At 35.9% G+C, this 22913-nt stretch overlaps 3 protein-coding genes across 5 annotated transcripts in view; all 3 read right to left on the bottom strand.

Moving 5' to 3' along the window:
- Nucleotides 1-22913, bottom strand: part of LOC106655172 (neuronal calcium sensor 2) — a 71303-nt gene that overhangs the window by 44711 nt on the left and 3679 nt on the right. The window contains exons 2-3 of one of the 3 annotated variants that reach the window (XM_023461413.1): nt 20819-21210; nt 2057-2105 (exon numbers count right to left, since the gene is read on the bottom strand). The gene's annotated coding sequence lies outside the window, so the exon portion shown is untranslated. Of the gene's footprint in view, nt 1-2056; nt 2106-2310; nt 2449-20818; nt 21211-22913 lie in introns of those variants that run through there. The other 2 variants (XM_014375399.2, XM_023461414.1) reach the window with 2 other exon arrangements.
- The window catches only part of LOC106655171 (neurocalcin homolog), an 85263-nt gene that overhangs the window by 58691 nt on the left and 3659 nt on the right, over nt 1-22913 (bottom strand). The gene's annotated exons all lie outside the window — the stretch shown is intronic.
- LOC106655025 lies at nt 4810-12287 on the bottom strand. Its single transcript, XM_023461504.1, has 3 exons — nt 12262-12287; nt 5357-11243; nt 4810-5075 (listed from the first exon to the last, which is right to left on the bottom strand). The coding sequence occupies exons 1-3, from the start codon at nt 12285-12287 to the stop codon at nt 4833-4835; spliced, it is 6156 nt and encodes a 2051-aa protein (XP_023317272.1). The 3' UTR covers nt 4810-4832.

The raw sequence follows: 22913 nt of genomic DNA, 5'->3' as shown, positions 1-22913 counted from the left end.
ATTATAAAAACAAAACAGTGCTTATTAATTTGTTAAATCACATATTAATCGATAGAAGCCACCATCTAATACAGCATCTTACGTTAACCAAGACGTATACTCAACTCCAATAGAAAGAAGACAAGTTTGATGGAATTGGGACTTTTTTTGCGCCTTTGCAAAGCTTTTGAAAGCGACAGCTCGGAAAATTCGCTCGATCACGATCGTTCAATTAAGATATAAGCTGCGGGAACTCGATGGAGTGAGCAGTTGAATGGAAAGAGCAGAATTCCATGTATGGGAATGGGATAAAAATATAAGGACAATCCGAGAACATGATGCGTAGATATAAATTGGAAACGTGGAAGGACCTGAGCGGCTCAGATAAAAGTGTTCAATAAAATATCAACGTAGGAACAATTGATGTCGACAGAATACCGTGCTGCAACAGTACAGTATAACTGTACGTTCGAATGGAATTGATGATCAATTTAAAAATCAACAAAAGAAAAGCATCACTATAGTTTAAAACAATAAACTTTCCATTTTTTAATGTCATGATTATTATTATCCACTGAAATTTGAGCTATTCAATAATCTATAAAGAATGATTACTATTTGAAGTATTATTTAAATTGAGTTAGTGAAAGTCAAGTGGAAAAAATGAAGGTTTTTGAAGTAATGTTAGGGACATTTGAAAAAAACAGGATCAAATTAAAAAAGAATAACTACATTTTTTCATCTCAAGCTTCCATTCTCTTTTGATTATGCAAATCAAAAAAAGAGGAATCGTCATAAACGCTTTTGGGTATTCATAAATTATTTGTGAACTTGTATCTGCGTTTTAAGGTACTAGTTTTTTCAACAGGTAAAAATTCTAATTTATATTTAGTTTACTTTACTCTTCAGGTACAATTGATCAATAAATTTTTTGAAAACTCAAATTACTTATTTTCAGTATCTACTGTATCTCTCCATTTTAAAACGTACAAAATATATGCAGGTTCAATTAATTATGGCTACGTGAAAATACCAGCAAATCTAAATTAAACGATAAGAAGATAAAAACATCAAGTAAGCGCACAAAAACGAAAGATAGATCAGCTATTTTGATACTCAAAGTCTTTTTGATCAAGTCTGACAAGAATGCGGGTTTCAACTTCGTAATTTCAGACACAGCTAAAAGACTTTCCCGTTGAAATGCGATCTCATTTTGCTAAAATTCATCCAATTCTGAGATAATTGAGTTCTCTTTTTTAAATTGAACTCACAGCCCTTTTTTTTTATTTTTTTCATTTATAAAACAATTAATCGATTTAAACCCCTATTTAAAAATATAAAATTTGTTTTGACAGGCAAGTTTTAGAAAATATTTCGAGTACTTTTGAGTTGAAATACTCGAACATAATTTGTCAAGGGAATACTGCAACTAAAGTGGGTACGATACTTTTTAATTATGTTTTCTGAGATTACAGACAAACTTTTTTCAAAATAATATTTAGCTAATATTCTTTATGTAAAGCTGTATTATAAAAAAGGAACTGTTTATTTATATTTCTCATGTATGCATTCCATATTTTATGTACAGAAATTGTTAACCCTTAGAGAATCGGATTCCGCTTTTAGGCTTGAAAAAAACGTCTTGAATTAAACTTATAATACAAATTTCTAATTTAATCAGATTTTTCGGATTATTAATAATCGCAATTTTTACATTTATTTCTGTGATGATAACTGAACACCGAAATTCAGTAAAAAAATAAAATGAAAAGAAAAAAAAGAATATAGTTTTCGATGATTTGAACCGTCATATACATTTACGTATTGAAAACCTGAAAGTATACATAGTAATAAAATTTTTCGTTACAATCAACGTGTGCTTTTATAGTACCGGAACAGGATATACCATATGGTCTGAGGTCATAGATCTATAAATATCTGATATTAGTTTAATCGAATTTTACAAGCCTCGGATGACTTTTCTACAGAAAAAAGTATTTTTGAAATTCCTTTTCTACATATCCTCTAAGTGTTAACAAAAAAAGGTTTTTATTAGAAGGAAGAAGTTGAAAATTACCTTTTGAATCCATCAGATGATGATTAAGGGTAAAAGTATACATCTGTGTCTGAAAAAAAAGAATGAAAACAATTATTTTTGTACACAAAAACATCAACTTGAAATGCTGTATTGATAAGTCTATATCAGAAACGTATTTGCTATGACTTTTTGAATTTTTGAATTATAAAACTGATAATTACTAATAAATAAAATTGGTTATTTTTATAATGAATATTTATAATTAGGAAATCTCGAAAAATGAAACATCATACCCAATATACTAGTCGACATTCCCTCTTTTCTTTATTTTTTATTCATATTACTTTATGTTTATTCATACATAATGTATTCCATTTTATCACTATATTGATCGGGAAAAAAATTCCACAAAGTCATAGTTCATTACAAGTTATAAACGAATTGATGAATCCATCAATGAAACCCTCACAGCTTCGGCAGCAAACTAGACTATACAAGCGAATTAAACATGAGTTTTGAAAAACAAATAGTCACGAGAGAAATGTTCTTGACTTTATACGATGAGTTTATTGGCAGCTGAACCTATTGTCATAGCCTCACATATAACTAACCGTAACTTTGAACTTATGTGACAGGAGAAAGAACACAGCAAGTAAGAAACTCGGAAATACGCGGATAAGCTTGAGAAGACAATTCCGATTACAAATAATAAATCAAATTTTTAGCATGATTTTAAAAATGCCATTTTACAATGATTTTTTATGATACGTACAATTGAGCTTTTTATAATTTGAAATTATAGTTATTTTAACCTTTGTTGACAATTTAATTTAATTTTTTAACAAAATTAACTAAACTGATTGTGAAAATTTTGTCCCAACATAAAATTGCAGTAAGATAGTGAAAGCAGTAAATACATAATTTTAAATGATCAAGAATTTTACCGCTTTAATTGAATTCAGAAAGATGTGAGAAATAAGAAAATTAATTTATAATATCTATTCAATAACTATGAATAGCAACTAACTGCTTTAGTTATTTGTTATCATTTATCAAAAGTTTAGCTATCGGATGTATCGGATTACAATCACTCTGAATATTAAAAAAAGGGTCTAATGTTCTGAAAGTAATATCTGCGATTTTCAATGAACCAGTTGAAGTTCAAGTTTTATTCGTAAAAAAATAACTAAGCTTTAAAAAAAGTAGGCCTTAGCTATTTTATCTTTTCAGATAGTAAAAAACTGAGCTTGAAAAAGCAGGCCACGCGACGCCGTACAGAGAAGCATGAAGAAACGAGTTTAAATAGAATACGAGTGAAAGAGAGAAAGATAGAGAAAAAGAAAGAGAGAAAGAGAGAGAGAGAGAGAGAGTGAACAAGAAAAGGCATTGAAGGAGAGTGGAGGGGTCTTTTCCTGTACAGTGAGTGAGCGACTGAACGCGGCAGGGTGGAGCAGCAGTAGCAGCAAGAGCAACCAGGTGTGGGCAGAGTGAGACGAAGAGCCCGGAGAAAGATCGATAGCGCGCCGACCCAGCTTTACTTTGGAGCGCACACCAGCCCTCGGTACTCCCTCTTTAGGTTCATGCAAGCGATGCTGCACATGTATACAGAATCTTCGGTCGGTTGCTTTCTCCCATCCCTCTGCTCCTTCTTCCAAATTTTACTACTCTTTCACTCATATGTACGCACTCCCTGCGACTCTCTTCCATTACTCTGTTGCCTCTACAGTGCGTGTATCCACCTTTACCAACTTATGAGGCATATCTACATTGGTTCTAATATTTTTTTTTGAACTGACCGCAAATTTGTGGACTACTTTGAGTCCCTTTACCTTTTCCATCGTGGACCTGTCATAGGAATGTCATCAGTAAAAACAAATGATGTCATTTTTTTAATATAAATACACTTTTTTTTTAAATCACGTTATGTATAAAAAAAAACACGTACGATGAATAATATTAATTTGGTGGACTCGATGCAATTATGCATAATTTCTACATTTCAAAACCACCTAGAAACTATCTCGAAACTTTTTCACGTAGCATCGAAAATAAAATTTGGTTTTTCATGATTATGTAGATAATCATTTGAAGAAAATAAATAGAAACCAGTAAATAAATCTGGTGTTAGAAGTTAGAATGATGAGGAGTTTGATAGCAGTTAGGTAAATCAATAGAATTGCATTGATTAAAATTGCAATAAATTACCTTTCAACGCATTATAAAGGTCATTCAGTTGTACCTTAAAAAAATATAAAAAAAACGAATACTTTGAATTTACAAAATTCCAACTAGAAGGTGACACTGCTTACGTACATTCGCACGTATGCTTGGTCGGGGTCAAGTACCATCTTGACACCCTAATATTTTTACTCTCCACGGCATCATTCGTCCGCGTTTCAGTTAGCTTCCTTTTTCTTCATTTACAGTCTCTTTTGTTACTTTTTTCATTCTCTAATTATCATTTTTTCACGTCAGCATAATAACCCAGTTCATTAATTTTACAATACTTCATTTGATGTATCCTTTGGCAGATGATAGAGAAATATAATAGAAAGATTTTTTACTCAATGGAATTGAAATATAAGCTCATATTATACTTTTAGATTACCTACTAATTGTAAGTAACAGAATTGTGATTTTACAAAAAAAAACTTTTAATTAATGGGTTTATAAATGCTTGTTAGAACAATCAACCATAAAAACAAGAATTATAATAAGTTCAAAGCTTGGATAACTTTTATAATATATTTATTATTATTAAATTAATTACGTTTATTTAAAACATTTTGCCTACATATAAGTCATAAATTCATGTTTAACAAGGAAGTACAGCCTGATCATTCCACCTTCTTCTTCTACCGAATATTTGGCAGTATCCCAAAAGATTAGAGAGATCAAGTTCCCTTCGGTCAAAAATATATCTACATCCATTTCCACTACGAACAATGGTCAGTCCCAACTCTTTTCTCAATCCATTTGAAATTGACGAACATCTTATACACGTAATTTTATATCCAGGGTAATTATCGTCCAGTTGAGGTCTATCAGAGGCATAAAGCTGAAAAAACAAATATATCATTACAGTTTATTGTTCCAACCGTTTAGAATTCGATAAACTGCATGTCAATTCATGGTAATATACAGAGAAATAAATGTAACTTGACAAATTAAACACGCGAATTTACCATGACGATGTGTAAAAAAAATATAAAGATTATATAAATCAATTAATTACAATATTAAATACAACGCATTTACAAAAATATATCTATATTCATAATATTCAAATTCGAAAAAGTATTTTTCAGATAAAATATAAAACATCCAACTCAAGCTTACCTGTATCAATGTTAAATTATCCAGAAAAACATCGCCTATTTCACGTACACAAGAAGTACTCGAGATAATGTTCAAACCAGGCTTAATGCTATTTAAAGGAGGTCTGTTCATAGAAGGGTATGTTGGAATTCCACTGTTTTCCTTAATTCCAACTACAGAATCACCAGACAAATCATAATCTGTTGAGTCGAATGATGCAGTTGTTTTATCATTGTACGAATCGAAAACACTAGTTGCCTGTTTCTGGAAAGAATCATTAATTACGCGCGAAACTTCGGTGTTAATAAGTTCATCTGACCGAGAATTGATTTTGTTTGTTGATGGTGGAGAATGAGATGATAAACTGCGAGGATATTGTAGATAATAGGGAACATTGACTACAACGAAGGGACGTGACCCATCTTTCGATTTAACAACATTGACCACTGTAGGTCCACTAAATTTAATGTTGACAATCTTAGTGGGACGAGTGGGATTCAATTGTGATATATCAGATGGATTCGTCAGATGAACCGGCTTTTTATCTATTCCAGTGATTGGAGATCCGCTTATGCTTTTAATCTTTCCAGATATAAGATCAGATAACGTAGAAGATGGTCCACTGGCACCAGATGATCCACTCAACTTCTTCTCAACACTAGGAACGGTACTACTATTCAGCACTATAACATCACGCATGCTAGCGCTCGGCAAATTTACTGGTTTCTCATTATGTTTTTCGGAACCTACTGTCTTTGGAGTTGTTGCCGTTTTTTTACCAGGACCCAAAGGTTCAGTATTATTCAAATTTGTGTGATTTACGTGAGCAGTATCGTTTTTGTCGGTTTTTTTATCATGCTTTACTAACACTGTCGAATTACTTGAAATAATGTCTTTTCCAGTAGCAGACAATGCATTTATGCCTTCATTTATACCAAACACGGGATCAGAAATCTTGGTTTTCTTTTCTTTTTTAGGGTCATTATGGTTTTTTAGTCCCACAACGTCAACAATGCTACCATTTGGCCTGATCGTACTATTAACGGGTAACCTATTAAGTACATCAAAGTCCATTGTCTTTGGAATATTTGCAGTTTTGTTTCCTACGCTCAATGGTGCAGACTCGTTAAAAGGAATTCCCTGTAAAGGCTCTGAATTCTTTTTGTTTTTTTCCAAAGATGGTTTTATCGGTACTGTCACATTATTTGGTTTAATGACTTTTTTGTTACCCGAAGATCCACTTATGCCTTTGTTCTTAGCAGACGCAGGATCCGAAATCTGTAAAATCGTTGGTCTACTACTTGCAGCCAAACCACTAGTTTTCTTTTCATTGCTAGGGTCGGTATGGTTTTTCAATACCTCAACATCACGAGTGCTAGCACTCGGCATAACCGTAGCATTTATTGGTTTTTCATTTTTTATTACAGGACTAACTGTCTTGGAAGCCGGTGCTGTTTTGTCGCCAGGAACGAGAGGAAGAGTTTTATTCGAATTTATCTGACTGACTGGATAAGTGCCATTTTTGTGGATTTTAATATCATTTTGTACGGGTGCTGTCAGATTGGTTGGCTTTATTTTCTTTCCTGATCCGAAAGATCCACCAATTCCTTTGCGTTTACCAGACAAAGGATCCGAAACTTGTAAAATCGTTGGTCCACTACTTGCAGCCAACCCACTAATTTTCTTATCATTGCTAGGGTCAGTACGGTTTTTCAACACAACAACGTCACGAGTGCTAGCACTCGGCATAACCGTAGCATTTATTGGTTTTTCATTTTTTATTACAGGACTAACTGTCTTGGAAGCCGGTGCTGTTTTGTCGCCAGGAACGAGAGGAAGAGTTTTATTCGAATTTATCTGACTGACTGGATAAGTGCCATTTTTGTGAATTTTATTATCATTTTGTACGGGTGCTATCAGATTAGTGGGCTTTATATCCTTTCCAGATCCAGAAGATCCACCAATGCCTTTGTTTTGACCAGACACAGGATCCAAAACTTGTAATATCGTTGGACCACTACTTGCAGCCAACCCACTGGTCTTTTTATCATTGCTAGGGTCAGTATGGTTTTTCAACGCCACAACGTCACGAATGCTAGCACTAGGCGAAATCGTAGCATTTACTGGTTTCTTACTTTGTAGTACAGGAATGACTGTCTTCGGCATATCTGTGATTTGATTGTCGTGAGCCAAAGGATGAGGTTTACTTAACTTAGTTTTATTCATGGGTACCTTGACAGTATCTGCAATATTATCATCTTGTTTTACGAGCTCAGTCAAATTAGTTGGCTTCATTTCTTTTTTAGATCCGAAAGATCCACTTATGCCTTTGTTCTCACTAGAGACAGGATCTGAAATCTGTAAAATTGCTGGTCCACTACTTCCCGCCAATCGACTAGTTTTCTTCTCATTGCTGGGGTCCGTATGGTTTTTCAGCACCACATCGTCACGACTACTAGTACTCGGCATAACAGTAGCATTTACTGGTTTTTGATTTTTTAATACAGGACTAACTGTCTTGGAAGCTGGTGCTGTTTTGTCGCCAGGAACGAGAGGAAGAGTTTTATTCGAATTTATCTGACTGATTGGAAAGGTGCCATTTTTGTGGATTTTAATATCATTTTGTACGGGTACTGTCGGATTAGTTGGCTTTATATCCTTTTCAGATCCAGAAGATCCACTAATGCTTTTATTTTCACCAGACACAGGACTCGAATTCTGTAAAACGGATGGCCCACTACTTCCAGCAAATCCACCAGTTTTTTTTTCAGTGCTAGGCTCAGTATGGTTTTTCAGCACCACAACGTCACGAGTGCTAGCACTCGGCAAAACAGTAGCATTTATTGGCTTTTCATTTTCTATTACAGGACTAACTGTCTTGGAAGCTGGTGCTGTTTTGTTGCTAGGAACCAAAGAAGGTTTTTTATTTAACCCAGTATGATTTACAGGTGCTGCGATAGTATTGTTGTTTTTTTTATCTTGTTTCATGGGTGCTGTTGAATTACTTGGTTCTATAGCTTGTTTATTACTAGAAGATCCACGAATGCCTTTGTTCTTACCAGAGACAGGATCTGAAATCTGTAAAATTGCTGGTCCACTACTTCCCGCCAATCCACTAGTTTTCTTCTCATTGCTGGGGTCCGTATGGTTTTTCAGCACCACAACGTCACGAGTGCTAGTACTCGGCATAACAGTAGCATTTATTGGTTTTTCATTTTTTATTACAGGACTAACTGTCTTGGAAGCTGGTGCTATTTTTTCGCCAGGAACGAGAGGAAGAGTTTTATTCGAATTTAGCTGACTGACTGGATAAGTGCCATTTTTGTGAATTTTATTATCATTTTGTACGGGTGCTGTCAGATTAGTGGGCTTTATATCCTTTCCAGATCCAGAAGATCCACCAATGCCTTTGTTTTGACCAGACACAGGATCCGAAAGTTGTAATATCGTTGGTCCACTACTTGCAGCCAACCCACTGGTTTTCTTCTCATTGCTGGGGTCCGTATGGTTTTTCAGCACCACAACGTCACGAGTGCTAGCACTCGGCATAACCGTAGCATTTACTGGTTTTTTATTTTTTATTACAGGATTAACTTTCTTGGGAGCCGGTGTTGTTTTGTTGCCAGGAACCAGAGGAAGAGTTTTATTCGAATTTATCTGACTGACTGGATAAGTGCCATTTTTGTGAATTTTATTATCATTTTGTACGGGTGCTGTCAGATTAGTGGGCTTTATATCCTTTCCAGATCCAGAAGATCCACCAATGCCTTTGTTTTGACCAGACACAGGATCCGAAACTTGTAATATCGTTGGTCCACTACTTGCAGCCAACCCACTGGTTTTTTTTTCAGTGCTAGGGTCAGTATGATTTTTCAGCACCACAACGTCACGAGTGCTAGCACTCGGCATAACCGTAGAATCTACTGGTTTTTTATTTTCTGTTACAGGAATAACTGTCTTGGAAGCTGGTGCTGTTTTGTTGCTAGGAACCAAAGAAGGTTTTTTATTTAACCCAGTATGATTTACAGGTGCTGCGATAGTATTGTTGATTTTTTCATCTTGTTTCATGGGTGCTGTTGAATTACTTGGCTCTATGGCTTGTTTATCATTAGAAGATCCACGAATGCCTCGGTTCTTACCAGAGACAGGATCTGAAATCTGTAAAATTGCTGGTCCACTACTTCCCGCTAATCCACTAGTTTTCTTCTCATTGCTGCGGTCCGTATGGTTTTTCAGCACCACAACGTCACGAGTGCTAGCACTAGGCAAAACAGTAGCATTAACTTGTTTTTTATTTTGTGTTACAGGAATAACTGTCTTCGAAGCAGCTGGCGTTTTGTTGCTAAGAATCAAAGAAGGTTTTTTATTTAACCCAGTATGATTTACAGGTGCTGCGATAGTATTGTTGATTTTTTCATCTTGTTTCACGGGTGCTGTTGAATTACTTGGCTCTATGGCTTGTTTATTACTCGAAGATCCACGAATGCCTTTGTTCTTACCAGAGACAGGATCTAAAATCTGTGAAATTGCTGGTCCACTACTTCCCGACAATCCACTAGTTTTCTTTTCATTGCTAGGACCGATAAGGCTTTTCGGCACTGCAACATTACGGGTGCTAGCGTTCGGAGGAACTGTAATATTTACTAGTTTTTTATCTTCGGGATTTGAAGCTTTGGTCTTTTTCATAGATTTATTATCATCTTCATGAATCAATGGTATCGATTTTTTAATGGATTTTGAATCTAATGGTTGGGTTTTATTATTGCTTACTAACATTTTCTGTCCTTCGGGAGCCGTCAAATTAATCACTTTAGGATTTTTTTCCGAATTTACCAGCTGGGTACCGGAGTGAATGGATATTGGACTGATGAGTTTCGTTACATTTTTATTGGGTAGCTTATCTTTCTTTACTGGGCTCGACTCGTCACCTGTTTTTTTATTCTTTGCAGACGTTGTTTGTTTATCTGTTTCCATAACTTTCCCTGTTATAGGATCGGCTATTTGCGAAATTGATGTTCCACTGCTACCTGCCAATCCACTGATGGTCTCTTCACTTTTAGGCAATTCTTTTTTCTTCAGTACGGGGCCGACTTTTTGGAGCAATGAAGTATTTTCATTGGCCGATTTTTCATCAAACTTAGGATTTTCAACAGAATGCGGAATTTTTGTTCCATTTAGATTTTTACTTGTTACAGAATTGGAAATTTGTGAAATAGATGGTCTAGTACTGCCTGCTAATCCACTCGTAGCTTTTGGTATTTCAGCACCATTATCTTCGTATTTCAATCGATCGCTATCATCTGAATTGATCGTTCCTTGCAATTTTTCAATTTTTTTTCCTGATATTGGTTTATCAGTAACTGATATTTGCGGATGATTATGAGACGAATCAAATCCTACCTCCAAATTATCATTATTATGATTGTCATCAATATCTGGGGTCATAATGGCTGAGCTACTCGCCGTAACCGTATCCTCGTGAGAATCAAAAATAATACTTCCCTGTAGAGGTTCAGCTTTTTTTCTTGCACTTTCACTTGATTTAGTTGTTAATTCTTCATACAGCTTATGTTTTAATGCCAACTTTTTTTCAGGAAGTTGCCGTCTACTCGAAAATTCATCAGAAACTCCACCACTCGCGTTATCCATTCCACGTTTTTCGCTCTTTTTTTCGTCACTAAACCCATTTTTATCATCTAACTTCCAATTTTTATTGCGAAAACTCTGTATGATATCTGACAATATATAATTTCTAGTTAATGGTAGATTTTGATTTTGAACATCGACAGTATGCAAAGGTCGACTAGTTGATGCCAAATCAAGCCTTAAATTTTCATTGCCGTTCAAATTCTTATTTTCACGTACATTGATCGACAAATCATCAGTATTAAAATAACTTCGAGCCCAACTATACTCAATTATACACAAAAACAGAAACAATCGATAAAACATTTTTAGTTACTTTGTTGCGTTCAATAATAACCTATCACAAAGACTGCGCTTGAAAAAAAAAGTATTTTCCTGTGTACTAATTGTTCATTTTGTTCATTAGTAATAATATATGAGTCAAAAAGATTTATGAAAAATTTATCTTCGTTATCTATACAACAGTTATTAAGTTGCTATAAATTTTTATTTTTTTTGATTCGGTAATTTTTCGTAAATGATATCAAATTTAATCATTAGGACTTGCCTCTTTTCACTTTATACGTAACTTTTATTTCGAAACAAATTTCAATTAATTTTCATATAATTACATTCAATATTTTTAATTTACCTTAGTTTCTTAAAAATTTTCAAGATTACACACTATATTACAAATTTTCTAAGAAAAGTTTAAAATTCAATTTTTATAGTTTAAAGTAAAATTATTTTTTATCCGTATGAAAACACTTAAGGTCACCTTTATTTTTATTGTGAAAAGAGTCTGCTAAGGCATATTACTTCAGTCGTTGATAATTTGTTGACACAAATAAAAGGATTTTGTGCATCATCTTAAATCAGTCTCATAAACCATTCAAATAATATTTTCATTCGATAACGATTTTTACACAGTCAAGAATTCATTCTAAAATTTTTATGATAGGAAGTAATAAACGATTAATTATTTCAGACACAAAAAAAATTCACTCTGTGAGACGAATATGATTAGTGTAATTCATCAGTATTATACACCCATCTGCTATCGTACTAAGAAGAAAAAATATCTAAAAAAGACTGTAAGCAAGACTCGTTCCAATTTTATCATTACGTCAATTTTAATCATCCTTTACTAAACATGTATCTTCAGAGTATGTTCTTACTGCTAGTTAGTTGCAAGAGATAAAACAGAAATATCGTTAGCAACTGTCGATAAAATAGGTTGTGAGTTACCAACAAAGCAAGGAGATCTGGCTTATCTACCTATGAGTAACTAGATAAATTACCTTGTAGCATATACAGTAACAATCATTTCGTCAAAAGAAAAATTTAAGTAAGTACTTACATTTATTATTATATTATATTATAATAATTCAAACTCATTAAATAAAACTACATAGACTTGTGAGTAAAAATTTGGCACTAATAAAAGTCATATTGATTACTTTCATAATCTAAATCTCGATCAACTCCAACTGCATCACCTTATACTTTCAATAATCAACAGAATACATCAAAGCCTTTTCCTAAATAATTTGAGAGCTGAATAATAATCTATGGTGTAATGTATGGTAAACATATCCAAATATATATAAATTCGCGTGAATAATCTTAAGAAAAGTTTTTGCGAATAACTAATTGACATGCTACATGAACAGTATTCAAATTCATATTTACACACCATAAACCAACGATTTTAACGATAAACTCTATGGGATGACATAATCTTTCCATATTAAAATATAACGTTGATCAAAATGTAATATCCGATAGTAAATCTGTATAAGTATAAATTAAATTCATAAGAGCTGAGAGTAGAATAGAGGTGCAATAGAAGATCTTAAATTAAAAACATATTTAAAAACAACATATAATTCTAATGTTTTAAATATTAATAACGAAAATGCACAACTAAATAGACAATTACAAACAATATTCGTATATTATTTTTCATGATATTTTAAAATTGACGAGCTAATAATTAATTTTTAATAATTTTTTTTTCAAAGAAGTTAGTAAAGAAACAATAAAATTGGAAAAAGTTTTTTTATGTTTCTTTTCTATGCCATAGTTCTGAAAAATTTAATTTTTTTATGATTTGTCAAATTTTTAAAGTGGATAAATACAGATGAATAAAAAAATGTTAGTTTATGTAGTTCTAATAAAATTTAGATAAAATTATTAATTAGTTTACTGAATAACTGCAGTTATGAAAAATCGAAGTTACGAAATTTTAAAAACAAAATTTGATTTATAATTTTTTTTTGAGTAATAATTTTTCACCATACTGAAAATAGCTGCTTGTTAATGATTTCTAAGTAAAATATCATTTAAATAAAAAACAACATATTTAGCAAGAGGATTATTTTAAATCCCTTGGAAATTTATCTGGAATAATATATCATTTTTATAATGAAATGTGCAAGATAAAATAATATCAAGTGTATTGTATTCAATTTCATTTGAAGAAACAAATGCAGGGGTTGCTGCTCAGCTTCTGATGAAAATTTAGATGTATACAAATTGCGCTTAAGATTAGAACGTACAAGTGATATTGGCATCGGTGCATCTATAAACATGCGCAAAGTTTATAGATGCCCAGCACCTCCTTACATCAATAGAATATGAGAACGAGAAATAGTTGAAGAGCCCAAAAGATGAGTTTAGAAGTAGTACAGGAGAAGAGGCAACATGTATATATATCTACACGCACGCGCGCGATCAAATCAATATACAAAGAGAATACCGAGGAGAGAATTGGCCATCGGCAGTTTGGCACACGATAAAAAGGGAGCAAGTCTATGTTCGAAGCGAGCCAAGCTCAAAAGACATCTACAATATAACTTTACGATATGTATTAAATGCGAGTACGTTATATGTGTATACCGTTACAAGCGAAAGACGCTGAAAATCTGGCCCACGTGCTTGATTTTGCTTCAATACAGCTGCGAGCTTTTTATTTTGCATAGATGGAAAACATGGAAATGCATTTTGCACCGGTACTACCTCTACTGCAACGTAGAGCAGAGAGAGCACGTGTACGTAGCAATGCAGAGTCGTACGGCCTGTCGCGTGATTCTTTCTCTTCGCTTATAAAGCGCTTTGCTATATATGCATGACGGGCTCTAAGCTTCTTAGCAAAACATTCGGACTGTCTAACTATATGCTTGGGGAGGCCGATTCGTATAACTTGTTGCTCGCTCAAAGCAAACACACATAACTACACGTAAGACCAGTAGACGCGACGAGCTGGCAGAGGGTATAATAAAGTATAGTCAGAGTTGTTGGGAAGAATGAGAGCTAGACAGAGAGAATATCTGCTCAGAATCAATCGTCGTGCTGTTCCGAGCTTACGGGCCATAACGACGACGACGACTATTCGTTAGAGCAGGGATAGCAAGATCAAAGCACATCGAAGAATACTCTAACTAATATATAGCGCGTATAATGCATCATCATACGCACGTGTTTGTGTGCCTGTGAGTGGCTAACGTAGCCATGCTCACACATACGCGCGCATCATATTGGCCTTTATGCTTAATTGAATTTCGCTCGCTTCAGCTTCAGGTGCTCTCAAAGTATCAAATAACCGAATTTAGAACAATACGCGCGTGCGTGCACATGTTGTATTGTGCAACAATGCACATTGGAATTTGTCATTTACACGCGCGTGGGTATACACTAGCACAGATTTATTTTGCGACAGAGAAAGACTCGATAGATTTTCGAGCGCGCGCCCTGTAAAAATAGATTTTTCGAGCAGATTGTGTTGCTACTGACGCAGGTGTATAACGTTCGGAAAAGATTTATACACGACCACGAGCTTGTTTCGTGCAATGTCTCGTGCTTGTCTAGACTGCCCATAACACGCTCGCACACACACACACTGTATAAAGCTTGCAGCTGACTTGCACATACCCAAACGCTCTAGCCTGATACACTCTCTCTCATTATATTATACGCTAGCTCTTCTGCGCTTGATTTCGATAAATCTAAAACAAAGAAAATTGATAGGCTATTGCGCCTGGCGTTGTTGCGGCGAGCCGTCACACCGCCGCGTGTATAAACGCGGGCTAGCTCTCTCGATTGGCCAGGTCACGAGGCTACGTACACGCGCGCCGGTGATACATTTTCATCGAGCAGCAGCTGCTGCTGGTCTTTCGGATATTATTATTATATACTGTACGCACGATGCTGTGTAACCTACGGTCCGAGCTTTGACTCGGTGGCACGCAATTCCCAGCGCGCAACTACGGCGATAAATTCCACCTCAAATCTATCGGTTTATTATCAACGATAATTCATGTGTGTGCTGTATGCACGTTGTAAGGCTAAACAAACGAAGCACGTCGGTCAATATTGGCACTCGAGCTGCGCACACGAATAATCTGTATTCCGATCACGTCTTCGTGTTTGTATTATACCTATGGAGTGCGGAGCATTTGTTAAAATATTTTCATGCAAATTCGTAAATCCCTCGCTTGAATCTAACGAGCTTACGTATATAGCACCGCTGCTGCTCCTATACCTACGCTGAAACGTGTGCGACCAAACACATGCAACACTGCAAAACACTGCATTTAGAGTCGGCAGCCAATTGAATTTCCTTTTAACGCGATTGACCATCGGAAGAAGAGTATAACACATAAGCCTCGCTTCGAATCATATTATATAATCAATGTCGTGTTTCGATTTTCAATTACCTGTACTTTGATTGCACACGATGTATCATGACAACGTATTAAATCATAACAATTCTTTCGCGATAAACTTCAAAATCGATCAATGCGAACGACGTATGAGTTTTGTGATATTTATGAGCTTGCGCGCAAAACTAGAGTAGCCGCGGAAAGAAGCGAAGATTCTTTTACAAGATATACACTTACAAATCTATTTTAATTAGTTTGCACACGAGAAATCGCGCACACACACTTTAACAGTAGGAATTAACAAATGTTACTTTGGCATGCATGACATCCATTTGCTACGACTGCACACATTAAAACCAAAGCGTATTATAAAGTCGAAATTGAACTGATCATTGATTTACGCCCAAGCAGACTACATAAATAATTGCAGAGCATCGATCACATAGGCTCTTTATAATTATTCGCTCGCTTTATGGTCTAATATCCAAAATTACGTTGAAAAGTATATTTAATATTATCAAGTCGTTCGGCAGGTCGATTATCCTCAGGCTGAATTGATTTAATGTCTATATACTCGGCACATAATAATATGACCAAGCAGTTGAGAGAATGAAAATTCCCTACTCTATCGGGATCAATAATTAGGTTACAATTATGAAACAGCTCGGTTTAAGTAGTTGAAAATTGAGTCGATAAATATGCCTACATCAATGAATGAAAATTACTTAAAAGACGAGAAAAACCCGATCAATTTTTGAAAACGCGATCAATTAGCGTTCGAAAATATTTATTCGTTGAAAGCTCGAGTTCGATAATGTCGCGGTGCATATATATAACGCTCTACCAGGGATAACATGGAGGGAATCTTGATCGATCATGTCGTTTACTAGAAGAAACTTGTGTATTCAGTAAGAACTGATGCAATTATTATCAGGGTTATCGACTTACACCCACTCGTTATTGAAATACTGTCGCGCTTACTAGACATTTCTGACAAGTTCAAACGATAGGAAGATAATGGAAGAAAGAGAGAGGGAGCATCGTACTGCAAGGTACACGACACAGGACTTGTGCTGCTCTTGACTTTTGCCGCGCATAGACGTCAAATTATGCCGGCGTGCACAATGCGCGCGCGAAAGCTCGGCTCTCCCAATTGATAACATCGTCTATCGCTTAAGAGCCGGTCGCAAACCCAGAAATACTCAGAGTTCATCTAAATTTAAGCGTCCGCGCGCGAGCGAGCCCGAATTCATGGCAATAATACAAAGTTACATTTCAATTTTAGACGCGCGCTATCTCTGTGTACGAGAGCGTGTGCCTAGCATTTGAGAATGTGATCATTTATTATTTTTAGCCACTGCACGCGTACATACGAATTTGCTGTTTTAGGCTAAATTACCCGGCTCTTCTCTCTTTCTCTCTGTCTCTGTCTCTCTCTAGCACGGGTCAGACTTGATAAAATCAAAATTTATGTTCTCGAGGCAAACAAATAACGCTTAATGAGATCTCTCTCGCGGGTGCGCACGAGCAATTCACATATATACATACGCATACGCGGCAGAATACGTCCAAATAATTATCGAGTACGTCAACGTAGCAAACAATTTATTTCAACTAAACGTGTAGCCGACTGTGCAAAACTTCCACCACGACAGAAATTGCACTACTCGCTCGCGCGTAGCACAAATTTGGCGGCTCTTTATTCGCTCGAGCTCGAGCCGAGTTCTGACCTCATCACGTGTGTGTTACTCTTGTATCGCGTACCATTATGAGTTTGAAAACATTTTGTATTGTAATTATTAATGTTCTCGTGCGGGGTAATATTTTTGGAACTCGAGCCGCTGCTGCTACTCGATCGTTGGCACGCAATAATATCTACGCGTGCTCCGTTAGCGCATACAATCACGAGGCATTTTTCCCTTTTCCACTCGTGTTCGTTATAATGCAACAATAGTGCCAAAAGCTCCTAACGAGAGCGCCTGCAGTGTCACGATGAAAACTGCTCTACTCGCGTCACTCTTGATAAAAGTTATAAGTTGATATAACCACAAGTACGTTGCGGCGCATTTTCGCTGACGCGCTACTAGAGCAAAATCATTAAATTGTATCAAATGATTTATCTATGCGAGAAATATAACATTTGGCTTTTGTGTATTCTGAAAATCTAGCCTGTTTTAATGAAACATACTTATTTTTACAATTAATTGAAAATGATACTAAATAAATCCAACAATATAGAACAATACTGCATATTTTGGTTTGTGATTTTACATTTTTATGACCATAATTTTTTATCAATCTCAATCTTTGAAATCTTGAAATCTTCGTAACAAAAGCTACTTCTACGTAAGTTATGCATATTTTGTTTAAAATATTTCTTTACTCTGACAGTCTCAAGATATGCCCATAAGCATTAAAAAAATTCCATTTCTGATTTTTTTTGCGTTTTAGTCAGCAATAAAATGTCCTAACGCTTCATTGAAATTTCCTTTCAATCGAGTGTAAGATATAACAACCTTTTCAAGACTTCCAGGATGAAGGTTGGTCGAAAATATTGGTTAGAATTGTACGGCAAAGCTCCCTCTGAATCATAAATTATTTTTGTAAAGCCCTGCACTAACATTAGAGTTCAAAGATATTTGCGGCATATTTTCTGCTAAATGGTAAATAGAAAATGTTACAAATAAAAGCGTTCATATTCAATCGAACCCACCGAGTTGAAATTTTTTACAAACTTAAAAAGAGCAAGAGTGGATAATTTTTCCCTGCAGTCTTCTGTGAGCGGAAGTTGAAGAAAACTGGCAATATCCGCATCGAAATAAGCGATTAATCATCCAAAGGCTGAATGCATTTTGCCGAGCGATGCTTTACAGTGGCAAGATAGAAATGAGAACGAATTTTCCTTTAGCTGCACATTCGCAACAGAGTGAGAGGGACAGAGCGAGGTAGACGGAGTGAAAGAGAGAGAGAGAGAGAAACTGCAGAAACGAAGAGTAAAAAAGAGTCAAAGGAGTAGGAATGAAAAGCTCCGCAATGTTATGTATAGATGGTCCCTTCTATTCTCAGTCATCATCGTCGTACACAGCGGATGATTAAGCCTTTCTTTCTCTCCCTGTGCTCCTCTGCAGCTAGGCTTCTTTTCTTTTTTTTCCACGCTTCTATGCACGCTTCTCTCTGCCAGCTAGCGTTCCGGAAGCTCGGCTAAGACAATCGTGATTCGTGGTATGCTTCTCGGAATAACAATGCGCTACGCGTAACTTGGACGTGTGAGCTTGTGTGTGTATGCATCAGGTATACCTATCCTACGCAGCGTTTAATTTATGAATGTGATTCTTTAATTTAAAGACTGGCCATATGGATGACAAAAGTATCGAGTCCTCGCGCGCTTGCGAATTGAAATTGAATTCGGAAAATTCGCTTTGCGGATATTTTTGGGTATGGAGTATCATCAAAGGGATTCGTTGCCGTCTCTGCCTCGCTTTACTCTCTATTCTCTAAAACCTGATAGCCTCTTGTATATTTTATTCAATTTATTTTGATTCAGAGCTTGCCTATATCGTGACAGATGAAAAAAAATACAGGACGAAATTAAACTGTCGACGCTGCTGGTCTGGCGTATACGGCGGAAAAGCATGGACATTTTTCGTTTGTTTCAAATTCTGTATGTGGCCTACTCTTCCGTGAGTGACAATTTAAATAATCTCTTCGTTCCGTCTTTTTGACTTTTAAAAATCACTTATTTTAACACGCTACATTCCGCAGAAAATTTGTCAATAGCTCATTAATTTGACAGCGACTTACAATAACACGCTAATACTATTTCACGCACTAATTTATTCACGTCAAAACTGTAAAAATAGAATTAACGCGTGAAAATGGATTTTATGTGAGCAGTAAAATACGCATTCGATACGTGCATTCGAACGATCGTCATTTTCAAATAAATAAAGAATAAATCAATCAAATAGAGAACATAACTTTCAAGCGTAATCATTTATTTTTTTAAACTGTTTAGTCTGTAGCAACGCGTAAACACATAAATACACTTTTCGGGACCTAATGTCGATGTACGATCTGCACGCCAATATTAAGGGAAAAATTGCAAATACGTATCCAGACATATGCACGCGAACTATCCTGGGATGGAATTTTGGACGGCGTTATCTTTAATCGGCCTTCTAATTTGATCGTTCAATTATGCAGAAACAATTTCTTCGACGTATAATCGCTGTTTATGGCTATGTTTCAAAAGTTCCTGAAATATTCAGTAGCCCACGTTTAGCCCCTCGAGCATTAAACCCTTTTACCAACTTCTGACTTTCCTTCGCAAAAGTTCGCCAACACGCCCACACACGTGCGCAATATATACGCGCAAGACGCGCTTCGCATGTGTACGCTGTCAAAGTAACTGCGTCGGACTTTGAGGTCATTCGGCAATGCGTTTTCCTGAGCATAGAACGTCGTTATACTAAACCATTGGAAAAAGCAGTTGGTATATATAAGGCGCGCGACGAGGAAAAATATGTATACGCGCGTTGAGACGAAAAAAAAAGGGGGGAAAAAAGAAAAGCTCGCAAGTATAGAGCTTTCGTCGACAACACACATTGTGCGCAGGCTCGTACGCCTCTCTTTTTTTTCTTTCCTTTGATGCAATCTTTTTAGATAATAATGTTACACACAAATGCCCATATATATAATAATAATAAATGTGTGTCTCATGTACCCTTGAGTCTGGAATTCCAACAAAGCGACATAAACGATGGAAAAAACACAATATACCTTTATCTGGGTGGCATAGGCGACACAAACACACACGCGTGTTTCGATCCATATTATACGTATAAATATATATGTACGGCCGAGTAAACTAACGGAGGTAAAATAGAGTTTCGACCCCTCTTGTGCAAAGTCACGCACGTTGATGCGAAAAAGTATAGCTATACACGCGTGCGTTTGCTATAATGTTGCGAGCTTACATAAAACTCGCTGATCTTTTATCTTTCATAAGCCGAAAAATCAATTAGCCAGTCTACTATACGCGCGGAGGGTCAAATTGACCAAGTTAATAACATTAGCTCTAGGGGCTTCTTTTGCATAATGATAGGCAAAAAGGTGTACACCGAGACATATGTTTCTATAAGTTGTAAGGCAAATAGCCAAATGAAGTTGATAAAAAAAAACTGTCGGAACTTACCCAATGGCAGACGGATAATTGCGGAGTCGGCAATGTAACGTGCGTCGATGGTATCGTTTCTCTCTTGGACGTCATATAAACAGTTCCTCTCTTGTCTTGCATAACTGGACGCGAACAGCAACACACACACTACACGAACTTCCGTCTGTTATGTTACATGGCTACATCCCACATACGCGCGGATACAGCATTTAATATACTTTTATGCTTTTATGCACCATGTTTTTCTAGTCTGTTTATTTTTTTTCTTCTTCTCACTCGTTTTTTCTTCTTTTTTTCACGTATACTAGCAACGACGTGATGTACTGGTTCAACAAAATATTCTTCTCTCTTCTGCTTGTACATGTACATCTTCTCTCTCGGCGCGTATATGTTCGAAATATAAAACATTACTGCGGGAGAGAACATTGTTTTTATCTGCTTCTGCAGCAGCAGCAGCAGCAGCAGCAGTCGTTCCGCCCCGACCTCGCCGTCGCTTCCGACCTGCTTTCGCTTCTTGGATGCTGCTTGGCGATGATTTTTGTTCTTGGCCAAGATTCGCTAACTCTCTCATACACACTAACACAGCAAGCATTACTTTGCACATTCATTCCTTCATATTTGCTTTCAGTCTCTCAAGCTCATTCAAAGTACTTGTCATTGTCTTTCCGAGCTTTCGATTAATTTTTTCGGAATAAAATCGTACTCGCGCGGATGTGGCAATAATACAACTGCAAGCACGGGCCGAAACTATCCCCGAGAGAAAAAAAAATGTTTTTTCGCCATGTACGCGAGCCAGTTTTTCGAGCTTCATCGGTATTTACATATTGAATTCGTGTACAATCCAGCGCGCGGCTGTGTCTGATTCAACTCTCAACTTTCACGTGTCTAGTACCTTTGATTTGAAAACAATCTACGATTCGCGACGATCAATCACGGTATTCGCATTTGTACCTTCGTCGTTATTAACTCGGATTTGTGCGCCTCAATTTTCAACGGAAAAATTGCTTCGCGAATTCTCGCTGTTTCGCGTGTACCCTGTATTTCAAACAATATAGGGATGAATATATATTGAGTCACAGATGCACAAAGTACAAAAGGCCGGGAAAAAAATTCTTCATAAACGGGATAACGTATATAGAATCAGTTATTTGCAACGTTATATTTCTTTCACCAAAAGTCGCGAATGACGCACATTTAGCACGTATATGCTCCATTCAAAAGCTTTTTAAACCTCGTTGAAGATCGTTATTCTACGTAAACAATGCGCGAACCTGTTGACAGATCGAGAAGCTGAACCAACTATTTACAAACATCTCGGCTGGTACAGCTACGGTGTGCATATGGCCGATTCTCTGTGAAATCGAATGGCCAAAAAATTTTTTTTTCTGCAAATATGAAAAACTTGCTGTTCCCGATGTCAGAAATGTCCCCAAATTTTATTAGAATTTTTGGGACCATCTATCACTCTTTTTCAGGGGCCATTTTAGGGTTTTTTTGAAATTCATGAAAAATCACAAATATTAAAATAATTCCTGGATTAAAGTAGAATGATTCAAAAGTAAAAGTGCCCAGCAACTTTTTTGTTGGAAATTGTCCAAATTTTCAGAAAAAAAATATGCCAAAGTGATTGGAACAATCTAGGTAAATGTAAAGCAAAAAAACTGCAAAAAAAACATAAAACAAGAAATCTACTCGAGTTCGAACCGGACTTTCATTTCCTAAACTATGTAAAAAGCTTCCCTAAGATGTCAACTAATGCCTGATAAAGTTTTGTAATGGGTCTTAAAGTTTAACTCAATGTAGACAATAATGTATGGCGAAAAACGTGCAAAAAAGGACTGAAAATGGCTGTTTTTGGTGATTTTAGGCATTTTAGGCCCATTTTTGACCTTTTTTGCACGTTTTTCACCACACATTGTTGTCTACATTGAGTTAAACTTTAAGGCCCATTACAAAACTTTATCAGGCATTAGTTGACATCTTTGGGAAGCTTTTTACATAGTTTAGGAAATGAAAGTCCGGTTCGAACTCGAGTAGATTTCTTGTTTTATGTTTTTTTTGCAGTTTTTTTGCTTTACATTTACCTAGATTGTTCCAATCACTTTGGCATATT

Source organism: Trichogramma pretiosum, unplaced genomic scaffold, assembly GCF_000599845.2.
Source record: "Trichogramma pretiosum strain Unisexual culture from Peru unplaced genomic scaffold, Tpre_2.0 scaffold2, whole genome shotgun sequence".
In the NCBI taxonomy this organism is placed as follows: Eukaryota; Metazoa; Arthropoda; class Insecta; order Hymenoptera; family Trichogrammatidae; genus Trichogramma; species Trichogramma pretiosum.
The sequence above is the reverse complement of the archived record's forward strand: the minus strand, read 5'-3'. Positions and strand labels throughout refer to the sequence as shown.